This window comes from Ambystoma mexicanum, chromosome 5q (genome assembly GCF_040938575.1).
Source record: "Ambystoma mexicanum isolate Mex_15411 chromosome 5q, UKY_AmexF1_1, whole genome shotgun sequence".
Classification (NCBI taxonomy): domain Eukaryota; kingdom Metazoa; phylum Chordata; class Amphibia; order Caudata; family Ambystomatidae; genus Ambystoma; species Ambystoma mexicanum.
This window is the reverse complement of record NC_090933.1, coordinates 81,546,201-81,573,709: the sequence shown is the minus strand read 5'-3', so window position 1 is coordinate 81,573,709 and position 27,509 is coordinate 81,546,201. Positions and strand designations below refer to the sequence as shown.

Below are 27,509 nucleotides of genomic sequence, written 5' to 3'. Positions count from 1 at the left end.
CAACATTAGCTAAGCTGCGGGAGAAGTCCGAGAAGCCCTGGGTGCAAGAAAAGGCGGCCGACCTGCCCAAGAAGGCCCAGATGGCGCAACAAAAATCATCGTTGACAATAGAGATGCTGGCGACTGCTCTCACAAAGGCCAAAGGGGCCTACCCGGTGAACGTAGTTCTGCGCCCAGAGTATCCCTACCACCCACCCAGGCGGGAGGCCGCGGTGGAGAGGACACCGGAAAAGAGGATCCTGTCGCTAAGCCCGAATCCGACCCCTCAGGATGCAAAAAAAGGGCAGGGTGAGGAAGCTTTAGGGCATGCCGTACTTCAAGACACGATTGTTTCTTCCTCAGACGAGGAAGACCAGGAGTCCATACACATGATCAACAAGGACGTGGGGGGCGACGGCGGAAACGCTGACATGGACGACGGTGGAAATTCAGAAAAGGATGCCGCAGACCCCGGCCCCGGATCGGCCTCCGGCAAAAAAGAGGAAGCGCCATCCAAAAGCACGCATTAACCTCCACACCTGCGCCACGTGCCTTCTCCTCGATGGACACTGGGACGGACACAGCGACAACTGATGAAGAAATTGTCACGGCGGGGTGGGTCACCGCAGCCGAGGGCGTCCCCACCGGATGAGGTCGGGTCATTTCATGCCATGGTCGCCAGAGCATCGAAGCTCTTCCAGCTAACGCCCGAGGAGACCAAAAAGGAAGGTTTCCTCTACCAGGGGTATGAGGCCAAAAGGAAGACCATGACGGCGGTGCCCCTCCTGGATGGCGTTTTGGAGGAGGGCCTGGCTATGTTGAATAATCAAGCCATGGCCCCAGCCAAGCTGGATATGCTGGAGAAAAAGTACTGCGTGCCGGAGTCCGCACCCAAGTGACTACGGTTGCAACCATCGCCGGACTCTGTGGTATCGGCAGCTGCGAGGAAAATATCTAACCCCTCGTCTTCATCCTCCGTCCCTCCGGACAGCGAGGGGAAGAAGTTGGACGCCATGGGGAGAAGGGTCATCTAAGACACGGCATCGACCGTCAAGGCAGCCAACGCACTGGCGATCCTGGCCAGCTATGACTGGGGAACTGTGGTTCAAACTGGCCCCAATTCTGGAGTTCCTACCTGATGGCAAGCGTGTGGAGGCAATCTCCCTCCACCAGAGTGATCGATGCAACGACGTTCTTGTCTGGTGTGCCCATGCTGGACATCTGCAGGGCTGCTACGTGGAGGTCCACACACACCTTCACAAGATTCAACTGCGTCGACAGGGATTCCAGGGAGGAGTCCAGCGTCGGCCAAGCAGTGCTATGCAACCTGTACGCTTGAAGGCAAGCTGTTCCAGAGGTAAGAGTAATTGCTTCTGTTGAGCCTTTCCAACTCACGTGTTTGTGTAATGGTGTACTGCTATGTATTCTTCATCCATGAGCATGTGAATCCATGTCAGACCCCACGCTGGAGAAGGAACAAGTTACTCACCTGTAACTATTGTTCTCCAGCATTGGTCTGGCATGGATTCACATGTGAACCCTCCCTCCTACTCCTCTGCGGCTCTTCTTGGTCATATTGACACTTTATGTGCTTAACAAATCTGAAGATGGGTGCCAGAGGAGAGGCTTATGGAGAGGGCATTAATTGGCTGGGGGCAGTATGACCCAGCGTACAGTGATTGGTTTAGAGGAGAAATACAGTTTGTAAGTGAAAGTGAAACTGTTTTTTCTTTTACTGAGTATTCCCGGACTGACGACGGGGAATAGTCATGAGCATGTGAATCCATGCCAGACCCATGCTGGAGAACACTAGTTACAGGTAAGTAACTTGTTCCTTCCTGAACATGCAGAGAAGTATTCATTACCGTTTCTCCATTTTCCTCACCAATATAGAATATTAGCTGTTCATCAAACAATACTATAACAATCAAGGAACTTGCATATTAAGAAATTAAGTAACCCCTTTGGTTTCACTGCATCTCCAGCGAACCACTCGGAACAAGCGCAGAAACCTGCAATCTCTCATCAGTACTTCAACTGGTAAGTTATGTCGGACCTCCGGACCAAGGGGATGACCTCCCCGGGCATGACGATCCCCAATACAATGAAAATTCTTTTCTGCCATGTTGCTCAGGATCAATTTTTCTTCTCACAAATGATTGCGCTTCTATAATGTGTGCAAAGCATGGACCCCAGAATTTTAGGACTACCTGAAGCTGTGGACCCACCATTCACACTGCTTTGGTAAGATAGAAACGAGACTCCATTCACGCAAACAACCTCCTCCCCCATTATCATCCTAAAACCTCACCTATGCCAAACCCATCAGAATCAATCTATATTATAGGCACTCCCAAATATCCAGCTCATCCAAGTTAAACATAAGGCCTTGATTTTGACTACATCTTGCATGGCATCACTCCAATTGCGAGCACCTTCACAATCAAACCTCTAATGAAACCAGCAGTCTGTGATCATATTCTTTGTAGTGATACAACACAATAGCACCCCAGAGAAATGTCACCAATACACTCCCAATATATACACTGGGGTAAACGGATCGATCTCTTTATACCAGACAGCTCTGGCACCGGTCCACCAACAACTAAGCAGAATACAAAAACCAACCACTGTATGCTAATTGTTTTTCCCTGCTTTTCCCCCTCTCTCCTTCTCTCCTCCTTTTGATGTGCACCCTACTACTATGTTACCAATCTTAATCAATGTAACCCGTATGAATATGTGTACACGAATCATGTAATTGGATAACATGCTTTTATTACCATTCTGAACTATGATGTTCAATAATTTGTACAACCTTATCTATTAACATTCAAAACTATGCTCCTTATTAAAAACACTACATGTCACCTTAGTAAAATAAAACTTCAACTGCCACAGCCTTGATAAAGAAACACGTGTTGGCTGTTGTGCTCCTTCACCATTGCCCTATTACATCTGTGGGAAACTAGGTGTCTCATCCACTAGTCCCTGAGGATCTGTCATCCAGGTGGCCAGGACACGGCCATCACTTTTGGATCCAGTTCCTGGGGGTTGACCAGCGTGGGAGGATCACCTGGGTGAGGGGTCTTCGGTGAGGGAGAGTGCGACACCAGATGGTGAGACGGGGTATCCCCTACCCTGTAACACTTCCCCCCCCCCCCTCCTACCCTCTTGACAACACAAACACTTTCTCACGGACAGCCCACTATGAGAGAAAATAGACTAACACATGAGCTGTATACCTGACATGTCCCAATACAATGGTCAGACAGGGTCAGGCAATTACTGACCACCACGCACACCTGACTTTCATTCCACTTCCCCACACGGATAAAAGGTGGAGTACGAGAGCACACGAGGAAACAGTTCAAAGATGTCACTTTAACACGAGGAGAAAGATGGCGAACTCAAAGGGGATCACAAGGAGGGAAATTCCCTTGTCCTATTCGACAAGGAGCCGTTACGCTTTCGATTCTCGAGGCTTCATGAAAATAGCACCAGGAAACCAGGCTGAGGAATCTTGCACTGTATGTCGGAGGTACCCGGGGCCCCCAGCGTCGATAATCAATGCAGGGAAAATCATAAGCTGCTGTGGTACTGTCCTTGGCTCCAAGAATAAAGCAGCGAAAGTGAAATCAACACATCCGGTCAGTTGGGGAGACCTATACCAGACCGGTCTATGTTGAAGCCAAGGTTGGAAGCGGCAGTGTATGCAACACATGATAACCAACACAATTAAAATTGAACAACAGATGGATGATTGAACTTTGAAACCAAGAAACGTTACCATTAACAGAGTGGTCCAGCACTGCGTGCATGCTAATTTGAAGGTCTCTGTAAGGTATCCAACTGAGAGTTGACAAAGGTGAAAGAGTGGCAAAGAACTGTGCATCAAAGTCTTCCTGTGACAGGTCAAGCACAATCCTGTGCACAATCGAAAGTCTTCGATGTTGATACTGCCAAGAAAGTTGATGGCAAAGTAGATAAAGTTGGTCTGAGCCCGAACAAGGGAGATCAATTGAAATGTTTGGGTTAAAGCAAGTTTGTGTTAAAGTGAATTAAATTGGTTCCGAGCCCGGCAGAGGGGGTTCCGGGGTGAACCGTGAATCCCCCGAGAAATTAGATACGTGAAAATCCTACGTACATTGTGTTAACGAGGGTTTGAGTCCGGTTGAGGGGGATCCGAGGTGAATATTGAGTCACCTGAGTAATGTGAGTATGTGTCAAATTCTAACAGGAAAGAAACATATTGTTTGTTTGTCACTTCATGCCCTCTGGAAGAAGAACCTTTGAAAGGCAAAGACACTTGGGCTGAGAATGCCCTGATGCTAATGTTTGAACTACACCCTTGTGCTAGAGAAGCCAGAGACAGTGCTAAGCTAGAGTGTGTCGCCTTGTCCTGTGCTGAAAACGTGGGGAAGGGAGGCCAACAGCCTGAATCTCCTGTCATATCCTTTCCTGAATACTTCTTTCTTCTGCATAACATTGTTTTGAATGGATTGTGTCCTCCCACGTATTCCTCATCTTTTGATACCTCCAATTTCCAGCTTCAGCTGCGTCAGAATTGTTTTCGGCATAGTGCGCTGTGCATCAATGTGGTCGACTTAATGTCCCTCAGGGGACTCGTCTCGAGGATGTCATCAAAGGTATATATATATGGCACGCGCAGCACCCGTTGGCTTCAGTTCAGTTTTTCTGAGTGAGCTTTCGCTTTGTGAGCTACGGCACGCTACAGGAATTTCTTCAAGAAATTATCGCTATGTCTTCATCCTCGGCTCCGACAACCACGAATAACGGGTTTAAAAAATGTTAAGACTGCAATGCCAATATGTTGCTGATGGATCAGCATTGAGTATGCTTCTGGTGTCTCGGCGTGGAGCACAAGACCTCAGCCTGTCAAGTGTTGGTCAATGACTAGAAAAGCACTGAAGAAGCGTAAGGGAAAATTGGCGGTAGGTACACTCCCCAAAAAATCCCCTTTGGCTACACTGTTGAAAAAACATTCTTACCACGAAACGAGAGGTGATTCTCCTTGGCGGAAGAAAACCAAAAGGTCCCACCACCACTCCTTGTCGAGGAAATCAAAGAAAAGGCACCACAAGTTGTCTACTTCGACATTCTCGTTCGACTCCTCCCCAGAGAGGACTATATTTTGCCCCACAAAGGCCTCTACTCCGGCTGAATGTGAGTCATTCAGGCAGGAAATGCTTAAGATTTTCGAGTGACAAAAACCCTCCAAGAAAGTAGGCCATGCTCCTACCGTGCCTTTCGAAGCCGGTAAGGAAAGGGCTCGAGCCAAATCCTGTGCGCCCTCGAGCCCGGGACGAAGGCCAGATTCCCATTGAGCGCTGTCGAGGCCTCAAGATGATGAAAAATCATTGAGGAATCCATCATGCAGTCGAAATCCGCCACAGACAAAGTCGAAGGACAAGTCATTGTTGTAGTCGTCGACGCCAGCAATGTCACCGATGGCGTCGAGGACATCTTCTTTGAAGACATTGTTGACTCCATGGGTATTTGGGGCGAAACGTTCGAAGCCATCAATGCCTTTGCCTGAAATACAGAAGACCTAGGAAGGATTTCTTTAAATCACTCCCTTCCATTTATGAGGATCTGATGATAATGATGCACCCTTTGGGTTGCAGTATGGCACTCCAAATGTCAGATAGTTTCATATCTGAAGAATCCAGGTTACGGGACCTACTGGAAAATTTACGAACAGCCAGTGGAGTGGGCACTTCACCAGAGTGGAGTTTGGAAGGACAGAGTCAGATGAGTATGCTGGTGCCTCTTACAGGCAGTTAATGACCAAGGTAGTTAATTGAGAGGAAACAGGCCTGCCCTCCCTTTTGAACAGGATGACCTTACAGATATCCTAGACAAAGGTCCTCAGAGGGATCCTATCCTACCCTTTTCATGTCGCTCTATAAAAGAGAGTACGTGCTAATTGGGCAGTACCGGAATCGAGTACGGCAGTTAAGAATTTAACAAATAAATAACGCCTGTCAAGTAGTGACACCAGCTACTTATCAAAGCATCCTACACCAGAAAGTCTGCTAGTGCAGGCTGCTACCGCTGCATTCAAGCAAGCAGCTTATCTGACATTCCCACCCAATCGGGGTGATAAACGTGTAGATGCCTGGTCAAGGAAAGTCTTTTCTGCTGGGAGCATGGCTCTCAAATCAGCAAAGTCCACATGTGCCCTTGCGAAATTCACGTACTCTATGGGACTGTATTTCCAGGGCAGCTGAGCATATTCCCGAAGGGGAGTAAAGAGACTGTTTCTTGGCCATTGTAAAGGATCGCAAAGGGGTCATGTGTGAGTCTCTTCAGTCGGGTTTGGATTCTGCTGATGGTATCAGCAGAACCATGGCTGCAAGCACCGATATACGTAGGTTTGCGTGGTTTAGGAAGTCTGGATTTGCACCGGACATGTAGTCTAGACTCCTTTAATATGACTTTTGGCGGGTGTCATCTTTTTGGAGCAAGTATGGTGAAAGCCTTGAGAAGCTGCAGACCTCTAAGACGGCAGCCAAATCTCTAGGTGCCGCTATTAGGCAGCCTCAGTCTTTTCATGCCAGTGGGACGATTTTGAGGGGTAGATCCTTTTGCCACTAATCCTCAGTTGGAAGAGCAATCGGAATGGCTGGACGAGGGAGAGGTGCAAAGCCCGCCCAAGTAGCCACACCTTTACCAACAGCCACTGCTTCAGCCGCCTCAAAACCTCTGAGGTCTTGACTTGCAACACTCCAGTGAGTGGCAGACTGTCTCAGCATCTGAAAGACTGGTGAGACATTACTTCGGATGCTTGGGCACTACAAACCATAGCCCAATGTTACTCCATTCCTTTCATTCAGAAACCTCAGAACCATCCACCGGGAAGCCATTATTTGAAGGTTCCAGATCCGTTCCTTGTGCAGGAAATTGTAACCGTGTTAGAGAAAGGTGCTATAGAATGAAAAGAACTCATGGTGGCAACAGTAAAGACAGACACAAGTGATCACAGTTCAAGGGTGTTTATTAAACTGTATAATGGGTGAGAAAAACACCTAATCTAAACCTAAATCTAAGATGGGAGCAAGCTATGATCATCAAATAATAATACAGTCCTAATGGTGTCTTAGTCATATAAAAAGGGCCTATACTAAAAAAATAAACTATTGCCAATCCTTAACGCTTTGTTACAAAATAGTGTGGGAAAAGAATGAAGTGCTCACCAAATAATAAGCCAAAATGGTATTGCTGGGGTCTCCCTTCCCCATGTTTTTAGCACGGGACAAGGCGGGATTCCTGAGCACAGCATACTCCTGCGTCTCTCCAGCACGCGGTTTACAGTTCCTTGAAATGATACCAGGACCTTCTGGGACCAAGTCTCTTCTGCAGTCTCTTGCCTTAGAAGGCCTTCTGGACAATAAACAACAAACAAAAGTTCCTTTGTTAATCTTTCACATTGGGTGATTGATCTTCGCCCCTTGGATCTCCCTGCGCCGGGCCCTGATCCTCCTTGCAACATGGGCCTCCCTCAGTCGGGTTCACTATGGCTTTCACTCACAATATCAGCAACTTATACCATTCCAGAATATTAATGTCTTTCTAAACAATCATTCACTGTGGACATCCCTTGGTCGGGTTCACTCTTGTCAACCCAATGTTCTCGGGTGTATTATGCTTCACCCCAATTCGCAGGCATCCCTCAGCCGGGTTCACATTTGCCAGATACACAGTTCACTTTGTTTTATCACAGTACAGGATTTACTTCCCTTAGCATTCCTCTTGACAACCGGTCAGAGACTTTCGATTGTACAAGGGGGTTTGACGGTACCCTTGTAGAACCACTTTGACACCTCACGCCAGCCTCTACTAGGGCCTCATGGTAATTGTAGTTTCAACAAAGGGGACCAGCCAGAGTCTTTCGAATGAGCGCTCCTGCTACGCCTGACCACTCTGCAGTTGGCCCTTCGCTGGGCTTTCCCAAAAGTTCAAACATACACAAGTTCTTTGTTCACAAGTTCATCTAATGTTGCTGATTGAAACCTTTGGCTCAACACAGTCCGGCTTACTATTGTCTCTCTCTGGCTCACCGGCTGTGTTGAAATCATTGGTGTTTCTTGCCTCTGGAGTCAAGGATGATACCAAGGTAGCAGGCATGTCTCCCCGCTTTGGCTATCAGCGCGGGAGGGCCAAGTGTACCGCTGACCTCTGTTATACCACACGCCAGCTGTCGTTCCCTGTCTTATGATTGCTTTCACTGAGGCTTTGCGGGACTCGGTTGAAAAGGGCAAGGGCACTTCCCTCCTTGTCGTCCTTTCAGGTCTCGCCACCTTTCTTCTCCATTGGAACTGTCGTCCTGGAATAGCTGCTTTCTCGTGCGATTGGCCTTGCTCAAAGTGTGCTCTTATGCTCCGTACAGTGATCTGTGGGGAAGGGAAAGGGCTGTCAGGTGTATGTATTTGTTGTCAATTGCTTGACTCTTCCTTACCCTTGTGTTAGGACATGTCGGGTAAACGGCTCTGGTGTTAGTCTGTTGTCTTTCATAGTATAAGAAAGTGTTTGTGTCAGAAAAAGGGGGGGGTAGAGACTCTAAATATCCTGTGGGGTAGAATGGGGGAAAAGGTGTTATAAGGAAGGGGATACCGAGTCTCACCCTTCGGTGTCCCACTTCACGAAGACCCAGGTGATCCTCACAAACTGGATCCAATAGCTATGGCCTTGTCCTGGCCACCTGGATGACAGATCTCCGGGGACTAGCGGGTGAGACCTCAGTACCTGTAACAGAGAGGAACAAAGGAACAAAGGATGGTATTCTCCATATTTCCTAATCCCGAAGAAGGACAGAGGACTGAGACCCATCTTGAACTTTAGATACTCAAACAAGTTCCTTAGGAAGGATAAGTTCAAGATGGTCACACTTTCTCAGATCCTTTAGCCCCCCAGCCCTAGGATTGGATGGTGGTGTTGTACCTTCAGGATGCTTATTTTCATGTGCCAATCCATCTAAAGCACAGAAAGTACCTGAGGTTTGCTGTTGGCAGTTCTCACCAGTTTTGAGTTCTGCCATTCGGGCTGACCTCTGCCACAGGGTTTCCACCAAACTGATGGCAGTGGTGGTAGTGAGTCTCAGGAGTGGGGGTATTCACGTCTACCCCTACCTGGACTATTGGCTGATCAGGGCACATTCTCCCGTACAAGTCCTGGATCATCTCAACGTGACATCCCACTCTCTCCACAGACTGGACTTCTGTCTCAATTACAAGAAGTTCCACATGATACCATCTCAAAAGCTCCAATTCATCGGGGCTGTACTGGATACATCCTTGGGATACACCTCACCACCCAAGGTGAGGGCTCGGGACATTCTGCAGATGGTCACTAAATTTCGGAGTGCCCAGCATCTCCCGCGTCTTCAATGCTTTTGAGGTTGCTCTGCCTCATGGCATCCTGCATTTTCCTGGTACCAGGGGCTCGCCTGAGAATGAGACACAATGGTCTCAATTCTTGGGCAACATGTCAGACCTACTTCGGGTTCCAAACTGTGTCGCATTGGATCTCCTGTGGTGGGCCTGCAAGGACAATATTCTGAAGGGAGAAACTTTTTGGCAACCATGGCGGGATATAACCGTATTGATGGAGGCTCGTGGAGTGGGGAGCCCACGCCAACGATCTGACAATCCGTGGTCATTGTATTCCATCGGAGTCCAAACTACACAAAACCTTTTGGAGCGGAGAGCAAATAGACTTGCGCTGAAGGCTTTTCTACCCTCTGTAAGTTCGTGGAAAGAATGTTCTGATAATAACGGACAGCACAGTGGCTATGTACTACCTCAACAAGAGAGGCGGTGTAGGTGTCACTGCCACTGTGCATAGAGGCAATGCAGCTCTGGTTTTGAGCAATACAAGAAGGAATCTCTATCAGCAGTTTACCTAGCCGGAGAGGAGAACACGGCAGCGGACGTTCTTAGAAGGCAGAGTAGAGTCTCCCACGAGTGGGGAACTAGCTCAGAAAGTCCTTCAAGAGATCTTCATCCTTTGGGGAACCCCTCAAGTGGATCTGTTAATGACCAGTGTAAACCAGAAGTGTGAACTGTACTGCTCATAGGGATTTCCCCCAAGAGGAGCTCTAGGGGACGTGTTCGTAGTGGATTGGGAATTTCCACTTCTGTATGCGTTTCCTCCAGTCCCCGTTATTCCTCACATGATCAGGAAGTTGAGAAAGTTTGTGAAATCCATGATCCTTATTGGCCCAAATTGGGCCTAGAGGACATGGTACCAAGATCTTTTGGACATGTCCATCTGCCCTCCATTACGTCTTCCACAAAGAGAGAACCTTCTCTCGCAAGAGGGGGCTTGAGTTCTCCATACAGAGGTCAAAACAATCAGCCTTCACCCATGGTTTCTGAGAGGCTGAGATACAAGGATTGGGACCTCACGGGTGACGTAATGGAGCTTTTGTTTTCAGCCAGAAGGCCAGCAATGAAGTCCTTGAATCGCTGCCGTTGTGACAAATTCTGCAGCTTGTGCAGGCACAACAATGTAGACCCCTTGCTACGCAAAACACCGGAAGGTGTTATATTTTTAGTTGTACTTGCCCAATCTGGGGCTCCAGTTTGGGACCATTAAGGGTTATTTGGCAGCGCTTTCCATCTTCAAGTGCTCGTCTGGGGAAACCTTATATTTTAAAATACCTTTGGTGATACCATTTCTAAAGGAACTCATTAATGTGTATTAATGTGTTTACTCCATCTCCTTTTCAGGTTCCCATTAGGGACCTTAATCTTGTGTTAAAGTTTCTCATGTTTGCACCATTTGAACTGCTTCATTCATGTCCCTTAAGACTACTAACGTGCAAACCCATATTGTTGGTACCGCTAACATCAGCTGGTAGGGTGAGTGAGTTGCAGGAACCCTCTAAACCATAGTTTACAGTATTTCAGATGTACAAAGCCGTCATGAAGGTCAAACCTTCATTCCTACCTAAGATCATATCGGACTTTCATTTGGGTCAAAAGATAGTCTTACCTACTTTTTACTCTCCACCTCATCCTGGCAAGGAAGAGGAGAGGTTACACATGCTCGATCCGCAAAGGGCTCTGAGTTTCTACATTTCAAGGTTGTCAAAACTTCATCTGGATGACCAGTTGTTCATAGAATACACTGGTCATAGGTTGGGGCAGGCTGTAACCAAACGGACCTTGTCCAGATGAATTATTTTTGCTATTTCCGAATGCCATAGTCTAAGAACCTCTGTGTCATCTTCGACTCCAAATTCTCCTTCTCTCCTCACATCTCTGACGTCTCTAAAAGTCAAACAACCAGCTGCACCCCCTCAGAGGTATTCTTTCCTTCCTCACTTTCCCCCAGAAGCTCACGGTGTCCAGAGCCCTGGTCCTCTCTAGGCTGGACTACTGCAACAGCCTCTTTCTAAATCTTCCTGTCTCTACTCTCCGTCTTCTATAACTCATCCAGAACAGGACTGTGAGACTTGTCCTTGGCCTCAAGCCCAGGGACCGTATCTCTCCAGCTCTGAAATCCCTTCACTGGCTCCCAGTGGTGGCAAGGATCAGGTTCAAGGCACTTTGCATTGTCCATAGGACTTTCTGCGGCCTGGGACCACACTACCTCCAACTCTCTCTTCCTAAAAATCTGCCTGCCTTCTCAATCTCTTTACTCCTCCACCTCCAACTCTCTAAGGGTCAGTCGCTTTTCTACGCAAAGATTTGGGGGCAGATCTTTCTTCGGCTCGGGCCTCCCTCTTGGACAGCCTCCCTGCCTCTCTGAAACTTGAGCAGAACCATCTCCGAAAGCAACTCAAGACCTTTCCCTTTGCTTTAGCCTTTTGTCTTCCTCTCCCTTGCTGATCACCTGCCTGATCCATGCACTGGTCACCTGGCCACCCTCTGAATTCGAGCCCAGGTCCCTGCCTGTCCAGCTGCGATCCCGCAATGCCTCTTGGCTTCTGTGCACTTCTGGGCTGTATCTGTAACCCTACAGTCTACAGTCCCCTCTCTTCCACTTACTCTCCACCCATTGGATGCACTCTTGTTTCTGCTCGGTCCCTCACTTCACCATCCTCGTCACTTCTCCCCCCCCCCTTCCCTGCACTTGCCCTATCTGAATGAAACAAGGCCTAGTAAGATTGTTGTTTTGTCCTCCCTTTTGTTTCCCCCTGCTAGTTTTGTCACACAGGTGTTTTATAAATGTCATATCATGTCCTATATCCGATTATGCTACAGGCTGGCTGGGAAAGATTCACCAGAAGGCTTGAGAGCCATTCCAATAGGGGCATAGCTACTTCTTCTGCTCTGCAAAGAGGTGTTCCTATTAAGAACATTTGTGAGGCAGCCACTTGGTCTACAATTCACACTTTAACTAACCATTACTGCCTTGATTCCACCTTAAATCAGGATGGAAGCTTTATAAAGGCAGTATTTCATTCCGTTCATGGCAACCATTGATTAAAAAATTCTTACTTCCGCCTCCAAAACCAACACGGCTTTGGTAGTCTATCAAATAATGAGGAATACGTGGGAGGACACAATCCATTCGAAGAACAAGTTACTTACTCCTTGTAAAGTTCTTTCGAGTGGATGTTCCTCTCACGTATTCCTCATCGCCCCTCCCACTCTACCCTGCAGTAGAATTTCCATGTTATTGAAGCTTACGCTCCTTCAGAGTCTAGTGCGGGTAGTTCTATTTGAGAATGACAAGAAAAAACGGAACTGAAGCCAACGGGCGCTGCGCGTGCTATATATACCGGTTGATGACATTATTCTCCAGACAGGCCCTCAAGGGACATCGAGTTGACTGCATCGACGCACAGTGCCCTCTGTCGAAAGAAAATGCTGAAGCTGTATATTGGAGATAGCAAAAGAGGAGGAATATGTGGGAGGAACATCCAGTCGAAAGAACATTACCAGGGGTAAGTAACTTGTTCTTCCCAATCTATTTGTATTTAGAGGTGAGGATTGGCAATTGGTTTGTTAGTATAGGCCCTTTTTATTTTGACAAGATACCACTAGGACTGTGTAATTATTATTTGATGGTCGTAGCTTGCTCCCATCTTTAGGTTTAGATCGTTTTTTTTTCAAACCCAATTGAAGTTCAATAAACACCCTTGAACTGTGGTCACATGTGTCTGTCTTACTGTTGATAACATGCCTTCCTTACACATCTATGAATAGGACTACCTATCACAGGACAGGTCGGACCCAACTGCATTGACACTTGTTCTTCTGTAATATACCATCACAAAACCCCGGAGGGGAACTCCTTGACAAATGTATGCAAGCACCAAGTTGCCTTTGGTTGCCATTCTTTCTCCAAGCGAACCCCTTTGGGCAATCCGGGTGTGGCCCTAGACTAAGGCAAATGCAGCATGGATTCTTGAAAAAGGTTTGCTATACATGACATACGCCCAGCGCATGTGATTACACAGTTCATCACCCGTGCCCCTTGATCCTTAGGTTATTTATACCTGTTGCTCCGAATGGGCACCTTGCAGTTGGCTTCTCTGACCTCGAAATGGAAGCTGCGAAGTGCCTCCTTCGCAACCAGTTGGTGGGACAAGATCTAGCGAGAGACAATAACTCACATTCTCCTGTTCTGTCCATGCTATGATAAAGCATTTATAACGCGCCTATACAGAAGTGTTTCAAGGCGCGACCAATATGCTACCATAGCCCAAGCAGATCCCCTTTAACGCTGTTCTACAAAAGGAGAGTATGCGCTGAAAGGATTACATTGAATCTGATTTTTCTTCACCAGATTAGTTTGTCCCAGTGGACGTAAATACATTTTCTGTGGCAAGCATTAAAAAAAATAGAACAAAACCTGCTTTAAGGTTATTTTGGCACTAAAACATCCCTTTTCCCTGATCTAATGCTGGGGCTTCTATCCGGGTACGTTGTTTGTAGGAACACATGATCAAGTTGTTATGCATTATTTATGTTGGGTGCTCTGATGATTAGGCGATGCAGTATCTAGGATTGATGTATTTTAATGCTTACTTATTTGGAACTGTCTGATAAGTTTATTGTTTGCCTAGGCAATGGTTATATTCATGTCTTTCCTCGGCTGGCTCCCTCCTCTGGAACAGCCTCCCCTTCCTCTCCATGTTGAGCAGGATCGCCTCAAATTCCAGAAGCTCCTCAAGACTTTCCTTTTCACCTCCACACTCCCCCTGCACCCCCATGCTAAACCCCCACAGTTGCTGAGTTTGGTGACCAGAGCCCTTATGTGTCCTTCTGGGTCCTGTCCTGTACCCCCCGTCCCACAATAGCCTTCAGCCTCCCCCACTCCTAGCACTTGCTTTTAGGTGCCCACTGGCCTCTGCTATCTCACAGGCCTGCACTTATTGGATTGGCTCTTACCAGGCACTTAACAGCTGCTTGCAACTTACTCCCTAGCTCTTCCCTCCACGGTACTCCTCACTCCTCTTCTCTTTCTGCACTGGCACGCTCTGAATGCTCACAGGGTCGGGTAGGACTGCCTCTCTTTCTTCATTGTTATTATAATTGTCTTCCATTCCCGTGTTCCCTCGCTGTTGCCCTGTGGGCACTTTGAAACACAATTTACTTTATGTATAAGTGCCTTACAAATGCACAATAAGTACATAAAATAAAAATGTCTTGTTCTTAAATAATATTGTAAGGATCTTTGTTTTTTTTTTTTACTGTCTTTTTTACTGATTTTTTTTTCTTTTATGGAATAAATATTCCAAAATAAAGATTGATGATGAGGCCATACCCCGTGACTAAGTTTATGGCAGTGCCTTTGCCTATTCACTGTGTATATAAAAGTCAAAACAGTTGGCTTTAACAATGTTTGTGTATAAAGTTGCAAAAATTGTGAGTTTTACTCTTTCACAAATCTTTTCTGACATTCGAATAGAGTCATTGTATGTTAGTTATACCTTCTGTTGGAAATCATGCGGTGTGAGAAAATGTATCTGTATCCAGCGATTTTAAAGTTTGGTTACTTGTGACGCCAATTCCGTCTGTTTTACAAAGGTCATGAATTACCTGGTCAGATGCTTACCATTGCAGCTTCGACGATTGCAATGGCCATATCCATCACTGGATTTGGGGAAAATGAAGAGGACCAGCCTTCTCCAAGCCAAACAGGTGATTGAATAGTGTGTACCAAAAACGCATTGATCTTACTCCATAATGCAAAAATAAATATTGGTAATGCCAATAGGTTTGGGCTTGTAAATGAAGAGTAACTTTTTGTTGCTGTTGTAATCTCTCCTCCTCCGCCCCTACCACCAAACAAAAAATGCTTACCCTCTGTTTACCACGACAGGAGTCGTATTGGCTTTATTGGCTTTGCCAATACCTGCTATTGTAAGTTTTCCCGTAAACATAATTACCAATGTTCCGATTTCATGATAACTGCTGAGCTCCCTGTTTTCTTTGCAGCCTAATTTGTCGTTTCATTTCCGTGACAAGCACCTGTTATACATGCTTTAGAAATGAGGCCATGTGTCATTTGCAAATCTCAACAATTTTGGTGAAATTGGTTAGTGTGCAGGGCTCCGAACTACTCCTTCAGCCCAGCATTGACAATCCAACCGAGTCACCTCGCCTTCAGAGAGATGCTAAAATCAGATTTGTTCAGTGACGTTTGAATAACTAATGGTGGTGTGGTTGTGAATGTATAAGGCTATCCTCAGTTGAACGCTAACCTTGAGACAAAACACTGAAACACCTAGTCCCCAATCTCTGCCCTGATTCATTGCACCCACCCAAATTGGTCATCAATAGATCTTCTGGTCCACTCTGTGTATGATCTTTCATATTCCTTTGATTCCACCTAACCAGTGACAATTGAAAAGGAAGTGGTTAAGTAACCCTGCCAATGCGCTCTTGTCTGTTCATGTGCAACCTTGCTTTATGTACTGCAGTGGCCACAAGGCGACGTTGGAACACTCAGTACATGATTTTAACAATTAAAAGAGACTGCTGCTTTCTGTCTGTAAATCGTGTTCGGTTTTCATATCGAAGATGGATCACAGAGGACTGTGTGGATGAACAGTGGCGTGAGAATAAACATGGTCACCATAACGTTGACACTTTTACAAAGCATTATATACACCAGTTCAATATACTTTACAAAAGCTTGTCCAGTAAAATAAATGGATGAGCAATATTACAAGCGGTTTAGGAGAAATTAAATACACCTCATGAAAACAATGACACCAGGTGGTTTTGTTGGGGGCGGAATGCATCTTAGTAGCCATCAATGGTGGACCAGCTCTCCAACGGGTAATCGGTCTATTTGACCTGGCAACAGTTTTTTTTTTTTTTTAATTGAGAAAAGGGCCACTATTAATCATCCCATACCCTTTCCACTAAGTAGATGCCACATTCTGTCATTTTGCAGAGCAGCGTAGTTGTAAATTGAAAACCTGGTGCCAGGGCACATGCGTTGCTATTCTCCTCTGCAGCACCTCCTTTGTGCATGCTCCCGGTACTACTTCCCAGTCCTTTTATCCATGGGGATGGTACTGTCCTGTAAAATACTTTTTGCCTTTGTGGACACAAATTATGTTTGCTTAGTGTACTTCAGGCCTAAAAGATGGGTTTTTGCATAGATGGTTTGTTTTCTGCAGGCTCCATCAGGTAAAATCACTTTTTCGGTTTCAGATATTAGCAGTCAGGAGAGTAATAGACACTTATTTGTCACAGGCTCCAGATGAGGAGACCAGTTTCCTGCATGACCTTGATTTGGAAAGGGTACATCCTCACCAACTTCTACCTGAGGCAACTGTTGAGGTGCAGCATATGCCTAAATTCAGCCCTCTGGATGAGGATCCCTCCATATCTGAAACCGGGAATTTCGCTCAGGTACTGCTTTGGCCTGGTACTGACTCTTGGCTGTCAAGCAGGGATGTTTTTTTTGGGGGGCGGGGGGCATCCTGCGAATGTGCACCTCGCCATTCCCAATAGCATTGCCTTCTTGGTTGCATAGATGTCCTACAAGCACCTGTATAGACCGTAACTGACTCGGCAGAAAGTCAGTCACCATCCCCTGAGCCAACTGTTTCTCACACAACTCCCCTTCAAGCAGAGGTACACACAATGGAAGAGAAACAGCCTAGAAACTCTGAGGCTGGCAAAATGAAACTGGACGTTCTATCTGGCCCAATATAGGTAGAGTAGCCATGCCCCAGCACCTCTGTTCCTTTTTCTGCACATTCTGTATGCATTGGTAACGCAGCTACATTTTTGCTCTACGCTGTCATGCCAATCCTGTGGCTATATGCCGTGTGCTGATTGTGAATGTGAGTTGCCTGCCTCCAACCCCTACAGGACATGTATACACACTTCGAGGGGGAACAGTGAATGCCAGAAGTTAAGGCCTGTGGTCGATGTCTCTGCTGGTCACATTTGCCACCCAGAGACCGGCACATCAGTGCTGCCCAGATTCGATTGGAGTAGTAAACCTACTATTTCACCTGAGCTTTGGCACACTTAGAAGATGGCTGCCACTGTGATGAGGGGACTATCAGGCTCCCACCCTTCTCCACCCTCTGATGGTGCCGATTGGAGGATGGCCGTTTCATCTTTGACCTCTATTGCCAGCCGGGAGGGGCAGCTGGCCCTCAGCGAAGGCTAAAAGTTAACACATGTGGTCACTGTCTCTGTTAGTCTCAGACAGCAAAGCCGCAATGCTATTTTTCTGCCACGAGACCTCAAAGAATGATGCTGAACTTTTGTGATATCCAGAGCTAAAGGTAAGCTTTGCATGCCGCCCCGACGTTTGCATCGTCTTGTTGTTTTTCCATCTCCGATTGCACTATTGTCCGCTGTTCACATATTCAGTCACCTAATTTGCCTTGCCCTATACCTTTTCTCTGAACCCTTCAGGGATGGCGCATAGCTACGCACCCCCTCCCAATGTCGCTGATTTGTACTGTGGCCGCTCCTGGTGCTCCTCATCCAACTGGGGCAGCCTTCAAGTGCATTATCCCACCACCCGCCCTGCCAGATGCTATACCTGTGCTCCTGACGCTCGCCCGTAGAAATGACCTAGCTACCGCCTTGATGTCCCCACAAGATTGGCTCAATCTGTCATGCCTCTGTGAGATGAGCACTGGCTCCTCACCTGCCCAGTTGCCTGTCCTGCCACTTCGTTACACACACACACACACACCCAATGCCTCCCTTCCACCTCCAACCAGCTTTCTTCCATCTGTGCCGGCAATGTGAAGCACTGTATAGCTCTGTCCCAGGCTGCTCAGCAATGCATTAACAGACTTGCGCCTGCATGGTCTCGCACTATTAATCTCTGCATTACACTCAACACTTTTACATGTACTTTGCCGTTGGCACACACAGCCTGTACGAACTGCGGCCCTTCGGATAACCACATCATCTGTAACCTGCCGCCTTGATGTGCATTATCACTTGGCATTACATACGCTGTCTTAAAAATAAACTCCCAAGACCATCCCTTATCCCATCTGAACAAGTCACGACACAGCCATGTAGCGTTGGCCCAATGATCCTCCCCAGCCACACTCCACTTCTGCCCTCAGAGCACATCTCTCTAGCTCCACCTACTAGCATAGAGCTCTGCACACTTTGTGGCACTACCATTTCTCACGCTCGGAACACACCTGTACCCCCTCGCTGCATGATGCCCACCCTAGATGGAATAGACCTACTCATGTTACCAGCAACCTAATGGACCTAGCTGCCCAGACCTTAACATCTCCCTTCTTATCACCCCTCTAACGAAACCATTGACCAGATTCATTGTCTCCGGTGATTTCAGTCTCGTATACAATGACTCCTCTGATCCCAAAGCTGCTACGCTAGCACTTGAAGATATGAATCTGACCCAGTTGATCGATGGACCGCACCATGCCAAAGGGCACATCTTGGACTGGATTGCCAATGCAACCATCAATATCTCATCCATGAACACAGTCCTTTGGTCAGACCACCTCCTAATCCTCTTTACTATCTCACCTGACCAAAGCCCACTCACCTACTCTGAACCTAGTAAGACTCTGCAATACACGTAACTTGACTTATGAGTCACTAAAACCCACACTGCTCTCCTTGCTTAGCTCTAGTACCCAGTCCCGGAACATGACCCCAGAGGACCTGGCCAACAAATACCATGCATGCCTGCTTCACACCCTGGACCTGCATGCACCGATCAAAACTAAAACACCTCAACCCTACAAACCTCATCAAATCTGGTTTTATGGGGAACTACTACGAAAGGGCCCTCTTTTGTAAAAAAAAAAAAATAAATAAATAAAAAAAATAAAATAAAACCTGTTTCCCAAGTAACTGCACAGCCCTCGCCACTGCTGCCAATTCCTACGAGAAAACAATTTTCTCCCTCAAAGGCAATTCCTATAATGTTAGAATCTCCAATGTGGGTTCCAACTCTAAATAATTATTCTTCATCTTTCCAGAGCTTGAAACAGCTATCCTCAAGGTTGACACTCACTCAGATAAAGCCTGGTGTACCACCCTGCAAGGTGCTATCACACAAAATCGAGAGACTCTGTATAAAAATAAATGAGCACTAAAAAAGCATTGCTTGCTACCAAAGCCTCCACGCGAAATGCTCCCCACCATCCCAGTGGGGCGCAGTAATCATCTCCCTACATTGGTGTTCTGCCAAGTCTTGCAAGAGCAGGTTCTAGCCACCATTCTATCGCAAAAACCCTCACATTGCAAAGATTAGTCATGCCCAGCTCAATTAGTGAAGCTTGGCGCACTGTGAAGGCATCATTAAGCAAGATGTAGACAACAGATTCACTTTCTTAACAAAAGGATTTTTATTTCAAATGTTAGGATGTTGTGAGAAACCTAGGGGTATTCCCCCATTAAGACCCCAAGAGTCCTCTATTTAGGTGGGCAGGGGAGGGACATCGCTCTGGGATCCTAACCCTGAGGGTGAACGAGCAAAGGAAGATCGCCTGGTTAGGGGAATACCGGGTTGCCTTTGTGGGAATACTCCAGGCAAGGCGCAGTATTTTGACAGGGTGATATAAGAGGAGGTGGAAATGCCGGACTCCTTCATGCAATGCAGTGAATCCCGTCCCCCTAATCCCGGTCTAATTTTCCCTAATTCCAATCCCGTAATCCATGACCCAAGGTGGGGAAGGAAGAAAGAACAACTAAAACAAAGGCAAAAGTCTATTAATATCTATTCATCCTCTACCAATTTAGATTACAGGTAATACCATCAAGACTCATGTTTGTTTAATCAACCATCAGGAATATGAAAGGGCGCAATCATCCCCTTGAGGGAAAAGCAGGCTAGAGGATTTCCCTATGTCCAGTGTCGATTCCCTGATAAAGTATGATATGATATGATAGTCTATTTATATAGCGCCTATACACAATGTGTTTCAAAGCGCTTCAAGGCAACGGAGGGAACAAGGGAAAATACAATGACATTCTTACAGCCCATGACAGTAAGGATGTGAAATGAACTATCGTACTCGGCCTGACAACATTTCAGATAGTGCAAGTGTAATAACGCTCACGTGTCATACCTCTCTCGTGTCTGAAGTGCCAGACCAAGTAGTAAACTGGCTTTGTGCAGTGCTGTTAAAGACTCCCTGCAACATGGCGGCAGACACTGCGAGTACCATTCTAGTGGTACAGACTTCGCCTGTTAGTCAAACCACGCCCCTAGCTCCAGAGAATGCTTTTCTGGTCCAGGACACAACGCGTCTTTGCGTTGCTACTCTTAGAGTTACCTTTGCAAAGTAAGTTTCCCTGCAATTCTTGTGCTAACCGTTATTCAGTTTACAGTTTCATAGTGCTTTCTCATAGTCCTAATTCCTTTTCTCTCTGTGCCTTAATTTCTCTCGTTCTATTTCCTAGCCTCAGTTTTCCCAATTCTTCTCAGTCGGACTGCGCTCGAACTACAGACACACCCTTCCCAGCTGGCGGTTGTTTGGTTTTCACGGGTAGGTTTTCGTTGTGATCATTTAGATCCTGGAGGGAGAGTAGGGAGGGGGGGGTTGGACAACATTAGGAACGGAACCTTTCACGTACACATACCCCTAACATTTACTAACGGGGTTGGCTCTCACACGTTGTCCTCTGGGCTACGAACTTCAGGAGTCACCGGCAGCTACCGCGCCTCTACCTATTCAGGAGTACTATCATCGCCGGAAACTGTATGTGAATAGAGATATATACAGGACAGTCATAAACTGACATTGCTCTTTTCTCTCTGTCTGCTTACCTGTTCCTCATACCTTACAATAGGGACACAACTGACCTTAGCAGTGTGCTCACGAAGCGGTATCTTCATTCCTTCCCCTAATGAAACCGACACTTGCATGTTAACAGGGTAGGGCTCACATTTATGTTTTCTAATAGTTTTGTGATCGGAGCAATCTGTAAACTCACTGCGGGGAACTTTTTCACCAGAGTTATCATTCGGTTCCTGAGGTCCTACCGGATACACCGTTCTCTAGCAGCCCAACCAAGCGTTGTTTTCCCCACGAGGGTTTCCCTGGAGACCACTCCTCGCTCCCGTTTTTTACGGCAGCTCTGAGTGGCGACTAGGTGAATTCTCCAGTCATCTAGCAGTATTCTTAGATCCAGGTTATTTATTTGATGTATTTATTTGCATTTGTATCGCGCACTTGCAGCCCAAGGGCATTGAGGCGCTGTTACATGAATATGTAAGAAATTTGACATGTAGGTTGAGGCGCCATTAGGCTTCTTGGTTAATTACAACATAGCATGAGCAAGTTACATTTGCAAAATGATAAAGAACAGTAGGTTGGTTCTACATAAGAAGGGTGGTGCCAGTTTACAACTTTTCAGTTGAAGAGCGAAGTTTTGATGGCTTTCCGGAAAGCTTGGTGGGATTCGATCTGTCTCAGGTGAGGAGGGAGTGCATTCCCGTGTGTGGCGGCCAGTGTGGGAAAGCTGGAGCCGGTCACGGTTGGTGACTGTCTCCATTTTGACTGTTGGCTAGTTGTTTAATTCCATGTTTTCCAGTCCTGGCATAACAGCAAGAGCTAAGACATAGATGAGGAAGGCAGGGGGAGAGTGGGAAGGAAATAGAAACAGACAGGCGACTACTGTACTAGGAATGCCAACATTTCTGGTAGAGCCAGAGAAAAACAAAGGGCGAGGGAGAGGGGTGCAGAAACGGAGGTGAGGAACAAAACAAGCGACTACTGTACTGGTCCTGATGATATTTATGGTAGCGCCGGAGAAAAACAAAAGGTGAGGGAAAAGGGAGCAGAAAGGGAGGGGGGGAACAAAACAAGCGACTATTAGTAGGCCTGACAACATTCAAGATAGTGCTGGGGGGGGGGACAAGGAAAGCGAGGGGGGAGCAGACAGACGAGGTTGGTATCATACTAGGTCCAGGGACAATTCTGATAGAGTAAGTGCACCGAAGAAAGTAAGGGGAGGAGGAGAGTAGCAGGAAATAGACCTGTCCTCCATAACCCTTCCAACACCCCCTCCCCATCTTCAACCAATACTGGGACGCAGAAGAGGCAACAGGGAGCAGTAAACATTACCCTTGGAGAAAGTAAGGTAAACCTACTTTAGAAAGAACTCAAGTTGTCCCACTAATAGTCGGGCAGGGTCAGGCATTTAATCCTGACCATTCACATCTGACTCCACATGACTGTTTTTTCCAACTATAAAAAGTGTGGTTTTTCACAAGGAGGAGAGCGAGCTGGGGATGCTGTCCGGAGCAGATAAGCTAAGGAGCAAACAGCAGCCGGAGTGTAAGCCAGGAGGAGAATGGCGTGCAGCGACGCTGACCCTGTGTTTGTGAGGGGCTGCAGTTTGGCTAGGGAGCTGTGCCTCCAAGGAGCAGGAGTAAGGCAGCCTGTATCCTGCTGGTGGCATTTGGCAGAGTGCTTGTTTCCTTGGGACGTGTGCCAGTCCCAAGGGTGTCTGAGGGGCAGGTGGTGAGACCCTGACCTCAACCCTGTGTATCCGGAAGGACTGGTTGACCATGCGACACTGCCCAGTGAGTGAAAGCGAGAAATTGGGGAGCGTGCATTTGACCGGAGCGGGAGAACCGACAGTTTTAAAGCGGCACCTGAGATAAAGTGTGCGAAGGACAGACAAGTGTAACAGACAAGCAGAATAAGAGAAATAGAGGGAAGAAAGTTACTAGGAAAGTGAAAGAAAGGCCTTTGAACCGTGCAAAGAACGAAAAGTGGAATAAATACTTTTAAAGAGTGCAGTGTGTGCATGGTAAAGAGAAGACAGTGTGTCAAGTGTGCAGGAAGCACCAGAAAGAAACGGACCAGTCCAAGGGTGCATGCTAAGGGAAATTAAAGTATGTGATGTGTGCAAGAGGCACAATAAAAAAAAGCAAAGGAAGGTGCAAGAGTGCACTGTGGAAAAGAGGAACAACAAAGAGAGTGTGCATGAGGAAGGAGCAAAGGAGAACAAGAAGGGGTGCAGGAGGTTTAAAAGGAGCAAGAAATAAAGAAGGGTTACAGATCAGTGTGGTCACGCTGAGGAGGAGCAAAGAACCAGGCGGTTTTGAAAGTCTGATTGTGCCCCACAAGTGAAGTGTATGTGAAAGAACTGTCTGAAAGATAAGGTACATCCTGACACAGTGAACTTGTGTTTTAAACCACAAAGGGGCCTACGCTTGGGGAAGGGAACCCTGAGATGCCTAACAAAGGGGAAAATCTATTATCTCATGATATTGAAGGAAAAGTAAGGTAAATCCTAACAAAGCAGAATTTTGTTAGAAACTGAAAGGGGCCTGACCTTGCGGGAGGGGAACCCTCAGAGGCCTAACAAAGTTGGAGACTTGTTGTTTTGATGAAAGGATTGGAGCTTGTGGAAGGAATGGAACCCTGAGGTTTCAAAAGGAACTGTTCTATTTCTTTTGTGGTGTTTGGAACCCAAACAAGTTGAAGCTTGGGGAAGGGGACCTCAAAGAACTAAATACGTTGAAAGTATTTGAGGATATTGCAAGGGCTCTGTGGAGAAGGTTACAAACAGCTCTTTTTGATTGAACTCGTTTTTGTGACATTGCCCAAAGTAGACCTAGTGAGAAATCACCTGAAACCACCCTTAGTGGAACTTGGGTCCTTCCCAGGTTGAACTTGGCTCCTTTTTCTCCTCTATCCAGTGCTCCAGATAAGATTTTGAGGTGGGAGTATTTTACTCTCTATTTTTAAACTTTGAGAGTAAATGTGATTTTAAGAGAGTAAAAATGACTTCTCCATCGCAAGAGAGTAAAATGTATGCGACATCCAGCCGACGTGTGGAAAAAAACTGTATGGAAATCATTACTATGTGGCAGCTTTCTGCATTGTGACAGAATACACCTTTCATTATTTCTGGCCATTTGAGCTCTCCTGTATATATTTAAATGTTGAAATCACTAAAACCTAGCCAATCCTATAGTACAGCATACATAAATGTGTATTGTGTTTTGAGATTCGATAGCAGAATTGTCTTTTGATGTTTAATGAAAGTCTTAATTTCCTGGCGCTATTACTACCTAATGGTATGCCAATGTTATGATACAGCAGTGCAGAGAGGCAAGGACTCCATGCTAAATTGTATATCTAATTTAGTGTTCAAATGATTATTTATATAGCTCTTTTGGCAAAGCGCTGTACATAGAACATATTTATCACAATTACCACCAAACCAAAGTCGGTACTCATTTATCCACCTCGAAAGGATAAAAGGCTGAGTTGACTTGCCGGGATTCGAACCCGCAACCCACAGATCACGCAGAGATTGCAGCAACAAGTGCTCAACTGGCTGAGCTATCTTATTGGCTAACATCCTTCAGTGGTTGGTTAACCGAGTATCGACTGAGGTATAATGATCACAGTACCTAGATGTATGATGAACCATTTATGAAGCGCTACATAAAGTTAAATACCTATGTGGATTATCACAGGGACAGGTTTTGCTGAGTTTCTATTTCAATTACCAATGTAACTTTGATTAGTTGTTTTTGAACAGCGCTTGCACTTTCTTGAGAATCAGGTTTTGGATGTTTTATTTGTAGTCTTGAAGATTTGAGAGGCTAGAACCCCTGTTATCAGTGTAATGACAATTAGCAAAGACTGTGCTACCATTTATAGTAATGTACCCCATTTGACTGCAAGGTTGAATGGACGTAAACTAGACTGTGCATAGTCATCATTTTACACAGGTTTTTATAATTAGACTGTACATTAAATTAGAAGTGTAAAAATGATCTGCCTCTGCATGATTATGTTCACAGCACCAGAACTCTGAAAAATACAATTGTGCAATACAGGTTTTCTTTCACTGGAAAAAAAACATAACTCGAAAAAAAGAATAAAAAATTCTCAATTGCAACTTAGTTTTCCATCTTATTAATTATACAATCCTAAAATTCTAAGAAAACATGCACAGTGCTTCTGAAGCTGAATGGAAAGAAACTATTCCTTTTATCAGTGTGCAGTTTATTTTTTTGAAAGGCTTCAGAGAAATACATTCTGTTTCAGAGGTGGCTTGCAATTACATCCATGTAGATAAAAAATCACAAGAAGCCTTCTGGTTTCTGTCAAGTAACCTGACCTTTGCACTGCCCTCTGCTCTAAACCTGTGTGTAAATGTACCCAGGAAAATAATAAAGCTTGCGTATTTACAAGATTTTCATGCGTAAAAAGGCCTCGTATTCGCCTTATCTGGAGCCCTGTCTCTATCACTCCCTCTACTTGTGGTGTCCCCCAGGGATCTAACCTATCCTCCTAGTTCTTCAATACCCACATGGCCCCCTTGAGCCACAGTATCTCTACCTTTACCTTTCAGTGTTATGCGGATGACATGCCACTCTCTTTCAGGCTACCCTCAGCCTCCTCCTGGTTCATCCATGACGGTCTATCCGCAATTCAGTCTTGGTGTGCTGCCAACGATCTCTGCCTGAATGCCAGTAAGACAGAGATCGTCCTCATTGAGACCCCTGCTCCAGCTTTCCCACATGCACACTGGCCGGCGTCCCTTGGCCCTGCGCCCTCACCTAGCAATGAGGCAAAAAATCAAGGGGTCATCTTCGACTCCACTCTCTCCTTCTCTTCTCACATCTCGGACATCTCCAAAAAGTCCCACTAACTGCAACCCCTCAAAGGTATTCTCCACTTTCTCACTTTGCCTCAGAGGCTACCACCTCGAGAACCCTGGTTCTTTCTAGGCTGAACTACTGCAACGGCCTCTTTCTCAATCTTCCTACTTCTACTCTCTGTCCTCTACAACTCATCCAGAACAGAACCGTGAGACTTATCCTTGGCCTCAAGCCCAGGGATTGCATCTTTCTGGCACTGAAATCCCTCCACTGTCTCCCCATGGCTGCAAGGTATCAAGTTCCAGACCCTCTAGATAATCCACAGGGCTTTTTGGGGCAGAGGCCCGCACTATCTACAACTCTCTCTTCCTAAATACTCCATCTAGAGTCCTCCGCTCGGCCTCCAACTCTCTGTGGGTGAGCCGCTTTCACAAACATAGATTTGGGGGTAGATCTTTATCCTCTGCAGGTGCCTCCCTCTGGGACAGTCTCCCTGCCTCTGTCTTGAACCGGAGCACATGAAGTTCCAGAAACTCCTCAATACCTTCCTCTTCTCTTCCTCCTTCTCTCTCCCTCTCCCCTGCTAACCTCAGTTCCTTTTCTCTCCCCCCTCCGTCTCCTCCCTAACTCTTAGTTTTTTTTGCTGACTGGTTGCCTGGTTCACCTCCAGAGACTTGCAGGTTTCAGGCTCCAACCCACCCCCCCAGTCTTTTGCACTTCCCTCCGGGCCGCTGAACTATGTTAAGCATTACTGCACTTTGAACTTGCGTTCCATGAGCGGGGCAACCTCTCTGCACTTAACCCAGGGCCCTGCTGGACTGGACGCGTTTGTTCCCTCCCCTCCCCACCTTCGTGCCACCTCTGTCTGTACCTATGCATGACCTGAATGTTCTAGGACTAGTAAGTTAGTCTGTCCTGTCCCCCACTTCCCCCCTTTTTTTGTCCCCACTTCCTAGCGTGGTCGCAACTGTGCACTGCGAGATATGCCGTTAGGCCGAGTATGCTAGTTTTTTCTGTTGGATCATTCGGAAACTTCAAGGCCTAACAATGATTACTGTATTCCCTTGCTCCCTTCCCGCTTTGAAGCACTCCACCTGTGTGTAAGCGCTGTATAAATAAATAAACAAACAATTAGAATTACAACCTTACTGCAACAGTCTCCTCTTGGAATGCAGTCGTCTTCCCTCCAGTAGCAGGCTGAAATATAGTAGAAATGCACCCAGCAACAAGTAGGGCCAATGGTTACATTTCCACTGTAGCACATCTTCGGGTAGAGCACCAGATTCTTTGATCTCCTTCCAGCCATATCTTTGCACAATATCGTCTCTCTCAAATTCAAAAATGTGGATCATCATCCTTAATAGTAGCTTTCGTATTCGTTTTACTTATGTACTAGCAGGCGGGTGATGATTACCTAATGGCATTCTTGTTTGTTCTGTGACTTTGTTGAAGTGCAGAGTTGGACACGTTAGTTAACTTCTTTTAGCATATGATGC

The 27,509-nt window shown here is 46.4% G+C and overlaps 1 protein-coding gene across 4 annotated transcripts in view; it reads left to right on the top strand.

The window, feature by feature from the left end:
* TMEM245 (transmembrane protein 245) overlaps nt 1-27,509 on the top strand; it is a 956,632-nt gene that overhangs the window by 109,318 nt on the left and 819,805 nt on the right. For all 4 annotated transcript variants that reach the window (XM_069620553.1, XM_069620551.1, XM_069620552.1 and 1 more), the window contains exon 4: nt 14,988-15,101. In XM_069620553.1, the coding sequence (XP_069476654.1) occupies nt 14,988-15,101 (114 nt within the window). The remainder of the gene's footprint in view (nt 1-14,987; nt 15,102-27,509) is intronic.